The 16,126-nt window shown below is 35.7% G+C and overlaps 2 protein-coding genes across 6 annotated transcripts; both read right to left on the reverse strand.

The window, feature by feature from the left end:
* Positions 1 to 12: 12 nt before the first annotated feature.
* aldh9a1a.1 (aldehyde dehydrogenase 9 family, member A1a, tandem duplicate 1) lies at positions 13 to 8,396 on the reverse strand. Of its 3 annotated transcripts, none has more exons than XM_087262571.1 (12): positions 8,330 to 8,396; positions 7,812 to 7,980; positions 6,668 to 6,813; positions 5,197 to 5,326; positions 4,968 to 5,102; positions 4,440 to 4,636; positions 3,615 to 3,755; positions 3,137 to 3,325; positions 2,690 to 2,777; positions 2,129 to 2,270; positions 702 to 814; positions 13 to 522 (listed from the first exon to the last, which is right to left on the reverse strand). In XM_087262571.1, the coding sequence occupies exons 2-12, from the start codon at positions 7,960 to 7,962 to the stop codon at positions 428 to 430; spliced, it is 1,527 nt and encodes a 508-aa protein (XP_087118697.1). In that variant the 5' UTR covers positions 7,963 to 7,980; positions 8,330 to 8,396; the 3' UTR covers positions 13 to 427.
* Positions 8,397 to 9,447: 1,051 nt separating this feature from the next.
* tmco1 (transmembrane and coiled-coil domains 1) lies at positions 9,448 to 15,913 on the reverse strand. 3 transcript variants are annotated; one of them, NM_001002575.1, is given in 7 exon segments: positions 9,448 to 10,008; positions 10,339 to 10,483; positions 11,486 to 11,553; positions 13,906 to 13,952; positions 15,398 to 15,457; positions 15,536 to 15,613; positions 15,754 to 15,913. In NM_001002575.1, coding segments are annotated over 7 exon segments (567 nt in total). In that variant the 5' UTR covers positions 15,824 to 15,913; the 3' UTR covers positions 9,448 to 9,909.
* Between the last annotated feature and the right edge of the window lie 213 nt (positions 15,914 to 16,126).

Here is a 16,126-nt window from a genome sequence, read left to right on the forward strand (position 1 = left end):
ACAAAAACACAATTATTTATTACTCTTGAAAGCCAAGGTATATTTATTTCAAATTGAAACTTGTAAACCACCAGTGTAATACAAATTCTTCATGGTGCAGCGGTGAAACAACAAGTCTTGGAATGTAATAAACTTGTATAGTAGAAACATATCCAAAGGCACTTGCTTTTGATTGAACTATTAGTACATCAAAATTCACATGTTTAACGGATCTGGAAAAATACTTTGGTTAGTTAAGTAACTTCAAGCGTTCTCACACATTGAGGCCCAATGGAAATGAGTGACATAAATATAGACTGTCAAAGCAGTACAGCACTTAGCTAGTCTTCTACTAATTGACTTCTATTGCAAAGCCAGAGCTACAGATCTGAAAACTGGGAAAAATCACATTGCGGTCCGGAGTGCTGGTGGTTAACCTAACAATAGCTTAAAACAGGCTCTCCACGTCTCCCATCTCCACCACAACAGTCTTGAGCTGAGAGTAATATTCAATGGTCACAGTACCGTTCTCCCTTCCAAAACCTAAACGAAAAGAGATGCATTACATTAGATGCAAAGATGCTGCAATACATTAGCTCTCTCTAGCATTAGCCAGCAGATTTGGCAGAATATATACGGTTTTACCATTATTAGCAGATCACAGCATCAGTAATGGTCAAAGTGTTGACATCAATATAATACGAACAATATGTTTGGAGTACCTGACATCTTGTAGCCTCCAAAAGGAACTTCCACAGGCCCGACATTGTAGTTGTTGATGTAGCAGGTTCCTGCTTGAAGGTTCGCAGCAACTCTGTGGGCACGTGCAATATCCCTAATAAAAATAAAAACACATTTTTTAGTGCCTCATTATGCAATTTGAAAAGGTACAGTGAAGATTGTCAGCCTACAAGTGCCCAAACATTTTGTTATAAAGGGACAAAAGCCAAATTTGATAAAGGGCTGTGGGTAAATACACCAAACTGCACTGTACAAAATGCAGGGTTCCACACAATTCATTCAGGTTGTCCCAACACAAATCATTTAAGAGAACACATTTAAGTGGATTAAACATAAAACAATGAAGTTATCCCAGAAAAAAAATCCCAAGAATCGTGTTGTTTAAGCTCATTTTACTCAAGTAGGTTAAACAAGCAGCAAAATATATACATATATTGAGTGTTTATTACAATAAAGTTACCATGGGTAAAAACCAAAACTGAAAGCAAGACTTGACTTTAAGGGACTATTTCAAATGGATTAATTAATCAATCTTACTGTTCAATTAACGCAACTACCCTAGATTATTAAAGACGCAAACCCCTCACTGCACGACAGCTGCGCACCTTCAGCAGACCTCCTCATTCCTGCAGCACGAGGGCTTTATGATTCTTTATTAGCGTCAAAAGTGGTGAATCAGTTCGGCGAAATACCTGACTGCGTGTCACTGCATCCCTAAGGACTGTTTGGCGAAATATTTTACTGAATATCACTGCATATCAAACGACTGAAACGATATAACTAGAGAACTCTCCACTGTGCTGAGCGAGAGCGCTTACTGAACAGCGCAGTATCGATGACGTAACTGCGCCCAGGCCCGATTATAGTGCGAGTGCGGGCTGTCGGGGGAGACGGGAGGGGGAAAAGCGTGCTTTGGCCCGGTTCGAGGCAACTAATCATAGTGTGAGTACGGCATAATACACAATGGTCAGACAATGAGTACTTTATTACATTATAATCAATGCCTACTTCTACATGGCTGCCTGTTTAGCTCTGCAGATAAAAACAGGTCTATGGAGGAGACTTTAAAAGACAAGATGATGTACAGTGACATGTTTCATTCCCTTCTTACTTCTCATTCCTTTCTTACTGATTCCAGAATTACTTTGTATGATATTGCTTTATTTTTAATGAAGATTCAGGCTGCATTAGTAACAAAATTGTCCTTTGATTTGACCTTTGTTGCCTTCAATCTAATGCAGTTTCATTAAGAATCAGGACAGAAATACTTTTAAACTATTGTTTCTTTTATGTAAAAAGCTTGACTACATTATAAGTAAATATCAGAGAATGGCACAAAATAAATAAAAAGCAAGCCGTGACATATCACAGATAAACTTAGGCAAAAAATAGTTTATAGTTTAGTCACCTGGTGAAGACTCCAGACGCCAAGCCAAAGGTTGTGTTGTTGGCTCTCTGAAGAACTTCCTCTTCAGTGTCAAAGGGCAGAACAGACATCACAGGGCCAAAGATCTCCTCCTTCACACAGGTCATATCATCTCTGCAGTTATCTGTGTGCATTACAGTCAAAGTCAGATCACAGATAAGGAAAAGATGACTCGCAGTCAAGCTATAATGGTGAAAAAAAAAAAAAAAAATATATATATATATATATATATATATATATATATATATATATATATATATATATATATATATATATATATATATATATATATATATATATATATATATATATATATTTTTTTTTTTTTTTTTTTTTTTAAAGAAAAAATGTAAACCATGCCAACACTTTATTTTAGGATGTTCGTGTTATTGTAATTTCTTACTACGTGGTTATCATATTTACCTAAATGTGCTTTTTATTGTTGTAATTATGCGTTTACTGTTATTATTACTACTTGTTAAAATAAGAAACATTGACACGAACTGCAATATGAAGAGGATGCTAATAATACGGCTCTCTCACCCAGCACACATGGAGACACAAAGTATCCGTCTTTCAGTTTGGGATCATTGGGGACAAATCGTTCTCCTCCACATAAAACCTTTCCACCCTAAAACAACAGTGATAATTTAAAACTACATCAATACTTGAACAGTGAAAATAAGCATGAAACATCAATACACAAGACCAGTTTTTTAAAGATATTGTTGATGGTAGTAATTTAAAGTAGTTGGTTGCCATCTACTGGTTGCTGATTTAATTTTAAGGTGAAGAAACAAACTTGAACAGATTAGAAAATGATCTGTAAAAATGTCTGCTGTTTATCAGAATATTTAGCATTGACATTCAGATAAGATAACAAGATACGCTCCATCTGTTGGCTTTTCAATGTACGCATGCAGTGGAGTATGAATGAGCAGGTTTGACAAAATGATGAACTATACATTTCTATAAACTGCACTACAGTACCTGCTCTTTAGCTTGCTTGATGAAGCCCAGCACTTTTTCCATGTGTGGTTTGCTGATCAGAGCACCCATGCGTGTTCCTTCACACAGAGGATCTCCCACAGAGATGGCCTTGGTCCTCTTCACAACTTCCTCCAAAAACTTTGGCATGATCTCCCTCTGCACAAACACCCTTGTTCCATTGCAGCACACCTGGAAAAGATGCAGCACAGTTACAGTACTGTCTTATGGTGATATCTTTATAGACAGATGCTCTGCTGCTATATTAATGCTGGGTAACCTTCATCCTTTAATCGTATAGTGTGCTACTACACTCAATTAGATGCAAATGTGGGCCTGACAGCCTACTGAAACATTAGGATTGTGGGTTTGCGAGTCCCAAAAGATTCAGTAGAAACCAGTTAGAGTTAATGCACCTACAATAACCTACATATAAAGATAGAAATAAATGGCAAAAATAATAAATAAAAGTTCTACACACCTCTCCCTGGGTGAGGAAGTTGGCCATAAGGGCTCCTTTGATAGCATTCTCCAGCTCACAATCCTTAAAGATGATCAGCGGTGACTTTCCTCCAAGCTCCAGAGTCACCTGCTTCACACTTTTAGCAGCCATTTCCATAACCTTAATAGGAAAACCACATCAAAAATAGTGGGGGGGAAAAGACAGACCTTAAATATTGGTGGTAAAATGTGTTTGTATTTTGTCAAATTAATATGCATATGTTTGTGTGCGTATTTGTACATCTAGACATATCTTTTCATTATTATTAAAAGGTCTGAAAATTTTTGATTGATCTAAATGTATATTTTCTGCAAATAAGCATTATATTGTTCTTATCGAGAAAATTTGAAGATGTCTATAAAATAAAACAAATGTTTTCTTATATTCTCATTAATGGCAAATCCAGAAAACCCATAGTAACTTTAAATTGGTGTATTAAATATTTATCAGAGCTATATTAAAATAATCTATCTAGAATCTAAACTGACAGCTAAAAACAAAACATTTCAATCAATCATTGAATCCCCCCCCACCCCACCCCAAATATGAAATATAATTTCTGAAAAAAAATCTAGGTAATAAATTAAATGTATTAAATTAATAGATCATGTTAATGCAATAAAATACATCAACAAAAAAATTGACTGTCATAATTATAGCACAAACATGAAACTTTGCGCACTGTATGGACAACAGTGGAGCCTTCAGCTTAACAGCTGGGAAATACTTAATTACAGCAAGGACATTAACAAATATTTTATTATCACTGCTAATATCTCTTTGTTAATGGTTTGCATGAAATACCTTCTTTCCAGTGGGAACACTACCAGTGAAGGACACTTTAGCCACCATGGGATGGTGACACAGCAGGCTTCCCGTTTCAGCTCCTCCTTGTACCACATTAAAAAGTCCATCTGGGACACCTGCCTCTTTGTAGATCTCTGCCAACATGACTGCAGTCACCGGGGTCATGGGAGACGGTTTAAACACCATGGCATTACCTAAGAGAGGGGGATCATCATAACAGTTATTGGGAAACATGGAAATGACAGGACAACACTTTAAAAAAGGGATTGAATGTATAAAAATTTGTGATGCCATAAATTGGAAGCCATATTTGTATTGACAGATAAATGCTAATTATTGTTTATATTGACAATTTTTTGGTTGATATATGGGTTTGATTTGTTATCAGGCTCAGAAAAATGACCATCAAGATTACTCCCAGATATATCTCAGATTACATGTATAAGGAGTTAACAGTTTTGGTCAAAAAGTCCACATCTGTGCAAACTCCACAAATTAAAAACACATAAAGTAATCCTCCAATACCGCAGGCCAATGCTGGAGCTGATTTCCAGGCAGCGATCTGGAATGGGTAGTTCCAAGCACCGATGCCAACACACACTCCCAAAGGCTCTCTTCTGGTGTAGGCAAAAGATCCTCCTGGAAGCTGTATATGCTGACCTGAGTTAAAAAGACAGTTCTTAGACATGATACATTAAGTTTTCCAAATGGAACATTTTTGGAGAATGTTACACATCTTGTCAAGTGGACCTACCTGACAGTGTGGGGGCAATGCCAGCATAGTATTCAATGCACTGCCAAGCAACATCAATATCCACCTCAGCCTCAGTGATGGATTTGCCATTGTTGGCCACTTCTGCTTTTGCAATTGCATTTCTCCGCTCCTGTTTGTGAGAGGTGTTTGGTTAAAAGGATTGCTCACCCGAAAAATAATAAAATCACCTCATTTACTCTCCCTCATGTGGTTTTAAACCTTTGAGTTTCTTCTTTTGAACACAGAATAACATATTTAGAAGAATGCTGGAACCTATCAACTTCTAAAGTATGGAAAAAAAGCTACTATGGACATTTATGGGTGCCAGCTACCAGCATGTTCATCTGTTAAATACACACATAATTTGTGTTCTACAGAAGAAATCTCAAATGGGTTTTAAACAAGTGAAGGGCGAGGAAAAGGGAGAGATAAACAGAATTACACTTTTTCTCCCTGTACTCTCTTAACACAAATACATAAAATCCAACTGATATAGAAAGCAATGCCATTTTTTACAGCAGCCGTGGCTATTCAACTGTTTATTTCAATCGGGTTTTAGAAGTAGTGTTGGTTTAATATTTACAAGCAGTGAACGATCCAAACCAAGTTAAAGTTTGGTTTAAAGCAGTGGTTCTCAAAGTGGGGGTTGAGGCCACCCAGGGGGGGTCGCGGGACAATGAGAGGGGGTCGTTTGGTGAATTCTAAGAATCTAATAAATTTGAATAAACTTTTAAAATTAACATTGTTTATTCATAACCTACCGAAGATAAAAACAGTTACATAAAAATACAATATTCAAACAAAAAGCCATCAGTCTTTGGTTTTTGTTTTTCTGCATTGGATTGCAACCCCTAGGGTTTTTACATTAGATTAACGACAGTTGCACCAGATTGATTTTACGGGACTAGCTAAACTTTCTGACACCTTTACAGCACTCATGTACATTGGTATTAAACCAAATACAGGCCACGACTGAACATAGAGGATAATCTTTAAGTGGCAGTCTTCAAAATTAAACCAAGAAAAGACTTGTGCCCGTCAGTCTCATTAGGTGAGGTTAATATTAAATAATAATTTTTTAAAAATTATATGCTTGCTAGACCCCGGTCCCGGGCTGAAAAGTTTGAGAACCCCTGGTTTACAGCAATATATTAATTAAATCAAATGTACAGTGCTATGTAGCTCCCCCCTCACCTTCAGGCCATCTTAAATGTGACTTTTTCCTTCATTAGAGAAATATTTTAATTGAAACAGCAGTCTTAGGTGATTAATAAATGGCAAATGAAAAGCTAAAGCACTTTTTAGTGTCCAAATAAATAATAGTAATATTATTAAACACAATTAATAACACCTATGGCTCCTGGTGATACATTGGGGACATTGAGAAGCTAAACCATTAGTCAGTGCCTTGCACTGTATTGGCTATGCTTTTCACGGGATCATGTTTTGCAGCAGTATTATATGCTTTTACCCTGATAATTCTGGCAGCCTCCAGCATGATTCGGGACCTCTCCATTCCTGATAATTGACTCCATTTTAGGTATGCAGAATGAGCACTTTTAATAGCCTGATCTACCTCCTCTTCTCCACAAGGAATCATATCACACAGCACACGACCTGAGAGAACAGAGGGTGATATGTACATTGAACATGTTACAGAGAGGCAGGGATTACCAGAGCAGAGATGTTGAGGTTTTTTTATGTTCAAACTTGACACAATAGTTTCAAAGTACTGCTTTTCTGTATTTGACTATTGCGGTGTGAGGCAACAAACTTCAGGGTAATCATAGTAAATCAATAACTCAATGCATAGGCTGTAAAACTAGGACACTGAATTATCATGACTAAAGGAGAGGAAACCAGTGTCCCACTCAGCATACTCTTCACTATATGTTGAATTTAGTCCTTGTTATTTCGCAATTTTAGTAATCTGTTTGTTTTCTATGGAAGTATTGTTCAGTTTTTTTAATGTGTTACTTAAAATACATGTATTTTATTGAATGCTGAAATTACAAGTGGTTATTCAGAAAAATTATAAGCATTTGATAGGACAGGGGTGTCAAACTCAGTTCCTGAAGGGCCGCAGCTCTGCACAGATTAGTTCCAACCATAATTAAACACAGCTGATCAAACAAATGGAGTCCTTCAGGCTTGTTTGTAATCTACAGTTATATGTATTGGAGCAGGGCTGGAGCTAAACTGTTCAGTGCTGCTGCCCTCCAGGAACTGAGTTTGATGCCCCCGTTACAGGACAGGACATGTGATAGAAAAAAGACAATATTGTACATGCTTTGCAACATAGGTTATGTACAAAACAAAGCAAAATCTTGCCACACACTTGAGTACTCTCATCTGCTAAAAACAGCAAGCAGCAGAAGTAACTTTGCGCCTTATACTGACCCCTACTGGTGTGGGTGTTTGTTTATGGCTTCATTTGTACAAGTTCATTGTTATTAATTTTGGTTTGCTCATACCTTGCCACGTTCATGCTTTGTTTACGAATTTCATAAAACAGTCATTTGTATTACTGTTGTGTTATTATCAAGCTGTAGATATACTGTCGAAACGGAAATACACACGAGAGGCTAGCTAGCCAAAGAAGTAAACAATCCTACCAGTTGCTGGCTCGTATACTGGCTCGGAGTTCTTTGTGTCCCTCGGCTTCACTCTCGCTCCTCCCCAGAAATTCAGCGGCTCCTTCACCACCAAAGTGCCCGTGGAGACGCTCTGGAACTCGGGCAGCGACAGAAGCGGTTGCTGAGCCATGGTGTTTTTGACGGGAACCTATTCAATACAAAGTCAATATCAATACTTGTTAGCCAAACATTTTTTGTATGAAAGAACTTAACGTTTAGAAAACGCATGCAAGACTAATTCCACTATTACTCGACGATGTGAAATTGTGCAAATTTAAAGTTTTATGCATACACAGATTTCGAACAGAGCCTGCTTCTGTTCTGCAGCTCGGTGGGTTCAGCTATGAGGAAACGCCCCATTACGGGTCAATGAAAGTACACTTCATAAATAATGCGAATGCAACGTTAAATCCATGCATTTCATGCATCAAACACATAATTCTAAAAGTAGTGCATGCATCAAAAATATGCATGCATTCAAATGCAAAGTTTCTTACCTTTTCAAAGCAATCTGTTTATACTGCACAAAAGGTCGTTTCCCTTCTGGTAGATGAGCGAAAGGAGGACGTCTGCTCAATTTTCTCCCACTTTTAAAGCGTACGGTTGCTCAAGCTGATCCCGTGGTATATGATTACATAAAGGGTGGGTGGGATGATATGAATGTTACCTTAAGCACCGCCTCTGGACCACTTTTTAATGTGGTTTCTTTTTATAAAGTCTTCGGTTTCAACACATTTTATCCCAAGTTCCAGAACGCATGAATTGCGCAAAACATCCAGATATGCATCTCTCATTTGATGTGCATGATTCCCCTTCACCACTGTTACATAAGCATGAAATGTTAAAAACACAATACATAACGTTATATAAGTAAGTGTCAAGGCTAACTCAAACAATGGGGAATTATATCTTGAAAAAAACTTATAAACTTTTAATACATTGCTTGTTTTGTTCCAGTAGCAAACAACTTCTTGCGTGACTCTGCCTCACTCACGAGTTCTCAACTTGTCATCACATTAACAGATGCATTTCTGCATATGCCTAGTGAAATATTATAGACCATTTCAATGTGGTGATAGTCATTGGTCCATGAACATTTCCTGCTTGTTATCAAGTTATTTCATTACTGTAACAAGAGGCAATTCAATTATAACTTACGGTTAAAATAGCTATCATAGCATTATTATCAATATGTGTCTCTTTTTAGATTCTCGGATGCTATAGAAATTAAAAATGTAAAACAGGAAATATGTTGGAATCATTGCTTTTGTTTACATCCCTCAAAATGGTCTACAAGTCTATTCTATAACCTTGTGTAAAAAGTAGGTTCTCTGCACACGTAACTTGACAACAAGCCACAATAATAGACAACTTCATTGCTACATTATCCATCTTTGACCATATTACAAAAAGAGACTTTATCCTAAGGGGGGAAATTGCAGCATAATTGCAAAAGGTTAAAACTTTACTCTGAATTCCAAAACAATGACTTGGGCCTACGCCTTATTCTGTATACTAATTTATAATCAGATAACAACATTTTTTGTTAACGCATTCAGACAATCTGAACAATAAATTGTAAAAGAAATTAAATAAACACAAAGAAACAAATACATGAGGTCAAAACGGATGAAAACCCTTTATTTAACTTAAATAAAACTTACATATACAATCAAAAACAAAAATCTAATAATCCATGGGTCAAATAATTCTCAAGTATGAATGTTATATTAATATTGCTTGTAGTCAATCATAAAATAATAATATTAGAACAGAATATTTTAGCCTTCAGAGCAACAAAAAGATTTTACAGAAAAATGTTTAAGACTCAAATTCATAACTACTTCTGAAACTTTCTCTTTTAGAAAATAAACAACAGACAAGTTAGAACTTTGCCTACTTAAAAAACAAACAAACAACAACAAATATGCACACAAACAAGACGATGTAAATGACATCTTTGCTCATCACAGGTAACGGAAGCTGCACACGCTGACTCTCACATTCATATCTGATCACACAGTGTACAGCTGAGTGTCTCGTCCTTTCGTTTAATCACCTCACTGTCTGTGAATGTTTATGAAAATTTAGCTGCTTGTGGAGGAGGTCCTAAAAACCCTCCAGCCTGTTTGGTGGCAGCACGGGACGGAGCGAGACCCAACATTTTCTGGATATTCTGCAGAAACACAGGTATAGAAAGTGACAACCGTTAGGTATGCAATATGCAAAACAACCAAATGAATATTGTTAATGTTAAAACCCTTCCCTCAAAACCAATATCACAATACTACAATTAGAAATTTGCTCAATTTTTAAGTTGAATCAAGTAGAATTTCAACTTGCATCAATTAAACTGGCTTAAAGCATCATGTTAAACCTTGCATAGCTTAAGAACTAGGGTTGAAACTAGATTAAGCTATTAAAATAAGTTACATAAAACTGAAAAATGATGTTGTCGTGACTTTCTGATCATATTTTTAGTGTAGAAATAATATATAAAGATTACCTGTCGGATTGACATGGTGCACAGGATGTAGAGAAAGATGAAGGAGCAGTCGGTGTAATCTTCACCAAGAAGGTTGCGGTGGGATAGACCTTGGATATATGACAGTGGGACGAATGGAAGTTTGGCCACAACACGTCCGTCAAAGCTGAAAAAATGTATATATACACAAAAAGCAAAATAAGATCATATGATTTTAAATGTATAATTAAAGTAGCTGTCCAGTTCAGGTAACTTTTGCAAATCATTAATGTTTGCTTGAACCTGGGGAATCGTTATGAAGGAGCAAGTGTAAAATGATTTTATTTATCAGAAAGACAAGCAACCTAATTAAAAAGACAATATTAAAAAATGCAACAGAATTGATATTTTAGTTACATTCATTGCAAACAGCGAATTATAATGGATAATGCGTAGACTAACAAGACTGCATCAGATGGGACAATTGAGAAACTCACAAAAGAAACTTTCTGCATTCAAATTGTAAAATGTTTGCAATTCTAAAATAAGATAAGTGGCATAGTTAAAAGCTGACTTTTAAAGAAGGTAGTCAATGATTCTGAGGCAGGGACATTCTTCATCCTTGAATCACACATGAAGACACTTGCTGCCACCTAAAGGCTGTTTAGTTTAATGTGTCACCATCATTGCATTTTGCTAATATTACACTCCAAAATTAAAACTGCCTAAATAATGCAAAGGCAGTCATGTCACGTATGAGCATAATCTAAATGTCACTTCAGATGAAGCAACTTTTTTTCTCCTCTGCAGTCCATTTTGCTAATGCCTGTTTAATTTGATTTGTAGAACGATATAGTGTCTTGTTAAATTTATCTATAAAATTTGACATGACAAATGATGCATGCATTAAATAAGTTTAAAAAAAATTATACCAGCAAAAAAACACCCTGCAAATCAATTCAACAATATCAATAAAATGCTAATTTAATCAAGTAATAAAAGTTTAATTTATTATATTCACGACACAAAAACATTCCAGACAATTGACTTTTTTTGCTTGGATGGCTAAATGACTGAGGACAAGGACATGTCAAGGTTATTGGTCAAGCCCCACGGTTAGCTTGATATATTAATAAACATTAATAATTAAAAGTGACTCTAAGATGATGCAATGAACAGGTGTACCTACATGGAATTAAACATGCCCATCAAAGCAGTGAAGCAAAAGCCAATGGCAAACATTGACTTCATCCGGACCTGCAAATAAAACATCATTAATACCACAAACTTGATAATCACTTTATCACACTAGCTATGAGAATTAACAATAAATAAAAAAGACAACATTGGGAATGTGATGACAATTCTCACAATAATATGAAACATTTAAAATTCTTATTTGTTATTACATGAAGAATGAGCCTAAAAAAGAAGCTAAACACAAAAATTGATGATTGAATTGAATGATGATTTATGATTCTGCTTAGCGCTTAGACAAAAAATACAGAATAATATAAAGACTGTGTTTGTGAACTGAATCATTTTTAAGTTTTAAGTCTGCGTGAGGCAACGTGGTGACACAGTAGGTAATGCCTGGTTTGAGCCTCAGCTGGGTCAGTTGACATTTCTGTGTGGAGTTTGCATGTTCTCCCTGCATTCGTGTGGGTTTCCTCTAGGTGCTCCGGTTTCCCCCACAAGTCCAAAGACATGCACTATAGGTGAATTGGGTAAGCTAAATTGTCCATAGTGTATGAGTGTGAACGAGTATGTGTGGATGTTTCCCAGTGATGGGTTGCAGCTGTAAGGGCATCCGCTGCGTAAAACATATGCTGGAAAATTGGTGGTTCATTAAGCTGTGGCGACCCCAGATTAATAAAGGGACTACGCTGAAAAGAAAATGAATGAATGAAAGTCTGCATGAAGCAGAAATTACTGAGACTTTTATTTCAGTACGCTGATGTACTTCCAACTGAACTGGAATAATGAATAAGGGGCCGGGTGAGGCAGGACAGGGCTGTTTTTCACATCATTCCCTCATAACAAACTAACAGTAAAAAGGGCTTTGTTAAGAGCATTTCTGAAAGTCTACAAATTGACATCAACAGAAGGACCACCACTACAAACAAATGGACAGACTTTGACCAAAGATTACAAAAACAATTTGTTTTTTCAGTGGTTTCACCTTAAGAATAACAATGCGAGATATCACTATCTACAAAAAATTAATCATCCATAGGTGCGATATGATTCAATGAGGATGACAGTATGCAATTACGATCCTCTGAAGGGAGTGAATTTTCTGATGGATGTCTGCTCCAGGATGGAGTAATGCAACATATAAAGTCTTATGTATATATTATTATTAATAAAGTTGAATGCTTAAGAGCTTAGATTATATGATGACCTTAGTGCCATTCAACTACAGAGTAAAACTGGAATAATTGGAGTGTGATTGCTTTTTCTTTATGCCAAATGATTTGTTTTCTCAGGATCTACCCAGCTAGGTCAGAAGTCTTGGAGACTTCTTGAGTGGACCTGAACAACTGTTCCTGAGTTATTTGCCATTTTATGAGTTAAATCTTTCACAGTCAATTCCTTTCTATGTAAGCTGCCAGTTTGGATGTAGACTCATTGTTCCAGTTTTTAACAAGTTTTGATAAGACGGCTGAGAGTACACCCAGCCTTGTGGAAGAAACAGATTGTACTTTGTGTCTGTGTGTTCTATTCCTTTGTGAATCATTTTCACAGGTCTGTGGTCAGCTCAGAACAGCCTGTCTGAGGTTTGTAAGCTTTTAAGAGATATTTAGATATCATTGAGAATTGTACGTGGAAATTTTCTTAGTCTATCTGTGTTTCTAGCCAATTAGGTTAAACCACTATATGTATGACGCAGTTAATGACATTGTGAGAGAACAATTGTTGTTGTTTTGAGATTATAAGCAGAGCAGCCTTTGAACTCATTGTGAGTGTTGAAGCTGGCTTCTGCTGATGAAACTGCAAACTAGAAAACTAGCAAACTCTCCAGTAAACTTTATTTTTTAATTGAATCCCTGACTTCGGCTTTTCTTCATCTGACAGATTGGTCATTTTTGAGTTTAAACAGTTGTTCCTACAATACCTCTTATATTAGTATGTTAGGTATTTGCGATGTGTGCTATCAAAATAAACAATAAACATAAATAAATATATATATAAATATATATATATATACATTTTTTTTTACTTTTTGCCTTTATTAAGTGTATAGAATAGTATTTCAGACAGGAAGTGAAGTGGGAGAGAGAAAGGGGGTAGGGACGGGAAATGTCCTCAAGATGGGATTCGAACTCAGGATGCCCCAAAAGTGCTACTGCACCATATGTCAGCGCGCTAACCACTAGGCTATTGCGCCGACTAATTTTAGTTTTCTAACATATTCATTATAAAATTACCAAATATGCCTTTCCGCGATCTCTTATGCCAAATTAAATCTGTATAAAACTGCTTTGTTTGAATTATACTGCTGCATCTTTTTACTGTATTATACTAAAACATATTACAACCCTAAACAAGAAAACAATGGATTATATGACGTAAACCTGGGATTTGCATAGAAAAAGGTTATAATACCATGGACAGGTCTCTGTTATTGTTCTTCAGCTTTTCTTCTTGTCTCTCTGTTGAAAACATTACAGTTAGCCCACGTACATTTCACTGAAAACCAGTCATCTATAATAAATACTATTAACAACATTTCCTATCTGTTTATATTAAATTGAGGTAAAGTTGGCTTTATATTCACACATTTAGACTTTCTCCTTAATAATACAATTTAACAAAAATATTCTTTGCAAATTCTAATCAGTGAATTCATATTAGCATTAGGCATGGGACGATAACAAGGTTTTCAAGGTATACCATGGTTTGGTTTTGAAAAGTCAAGGTTTTAAAACTGAAAAAATGTTCTGCTATAGCATTCCTACGATATATGTAAAATGTAAAAGATTTTTTTAATGTCTACTGTAAACAGTATTTCCAGCAGAAAATATATCCAAAAACGCAGTTTTAAATTGTAAAGAAATCAGAAGTTAATGATGTAATTAAATTATTTAGCCCAACATGTTTACTATTCAAAACATTATAAACGTTTCTCAAAATAAAATATATTGTGCTCAAACGGGAAAAAAAAATTATTTTTTACCCAGACATTTAAAAACATATATATATTAGAGCAGTAATCACAATACAGTGAAACCATGATATTTTATCCAGGGTTATCATACTGTCAGAATCAAATGCCGGCTTATGCCTAATTAGCAACCAATAACTATCAAACAACAGCACAACAGTTCACAATCAAACAAATAGTGTGGTAATGTTGGTTTCAAGTCATAATTGCATTTGATTTTAGATCAAATATTCAAAGTATCATGGTAAACATTATAGGGAGCATATCACAAGTTGTCACTGAATGAATGTGTGAATATAAAACCAACTTTACCTCAATTTATAATCGGGCTGGGTGATTATATAAAAGAGTTGACATTTTGACTCGACATTCAGAACCAATAATCGATCAAGTTTTTCCAGGTCAATTTTTTTAATAACTTACCTTACCGTGTGTAGTCACATGACCCTGCTCCGTTTGTTACTATTGTGTTAGTTTGCACTACATTGATGATTGACGAAGCTGCGCCAGAGATGCCTTGAGACGGCATACTTTCCATTACATTCAAATAAAATTTGTAATTAAAACATTTGCTTACAAAAGCAAGAAATGCAAGAGTTTTTTTTTATTTAGAAGAGATACTGCTTATTTTTACTTTTAATATGAAAAACATTGAAAATAATTAATTTTGTTCTCCAAAAAAAGTTATTTATTTTCACTTTTTATTAAAAAAAAAAAAAAAGAGTGGCTTAGTTTCAGGCAATGTGTTTTAGTTTCAGTTGTTCAATATTGGTGTTCGATAAATAACAGTGAGGGCAAACATTAAAATAAATGAATGAAATAATCATTCATTAATTGTAATCGAGTTAAAATATTCAATTAATGAGATTTTGATTTTAGTCCAAATCGCCCAACCCTATTTATACACTTTTCAGTTTGACAAATCTTACTTACCTATCTTTTTCTTCTGTTGACGCCCAGCTGATTCTGTAATGGTTTCCTTCTTTTTCTCCACTAAAACATTTTGCACAATTTTAAGCAAAGGTCACTTGTAATAATGCAAAGGACACAGGTTTAATTCATACAACTTACGTTTTTTACTCTGCTTTTCAACCTCAGCCTTTAGCCTCTTGTATTTATCTGTGCGGTACACCAGAACCCATGTTATTCCTGTAAAACAGAGTGAAACAAACTGTAAAGCTGATTTACTAGAGTATTTGTCCTGCATGTGCTGAGCTCAGGACATTTTCCAGGACGCTCGCTAACTGCTTTGACATGTAAAACTGAATATCACGACAGTGTTTACATACCTTCCGCTAATAGTGCTGTGCAAATAGATATAAAAACGATCAGGATCGTATCTGCGAACATTGTGCTCATTTTGGAGATATGTTTGGGAGTCTGATAATAATACTGGATAACACTTTCAGACAGCTGAACCCTTTACTGTAGCAGCGTCAGCATTACTGTGGTGATGTCATCAATGAGCGCCCGGCTTCTTCGTGGGTGTTTCATGTGGTCTCATTAGAGTCCTGACTCTACATCTCCTGCTAGCGGGAATAACTCGGCACTACCGGAGGGCATATTGATTTGACCCAGCAAAAAAAAAACGCTAAAAATGGTTTGACTACACAGTCTTTATTGTTTTAGGACGTGTTCTTTTTGTTGTTGTGGCTTTATTTT

Source organism: Danio rerio, chromosome 8, assembly GCF_052040795.2.
Source record: "Danio rerio strain M-AB ecotype USA chromosome 8, GRCz13ab, whole genome shotgun sequence".
NCBI classification, from domain to species: Eukaryota; Metazoa; Chordata; class Actinopteri; order Cypriniformes; family Danionidae; genus Danio; species Danio rerio.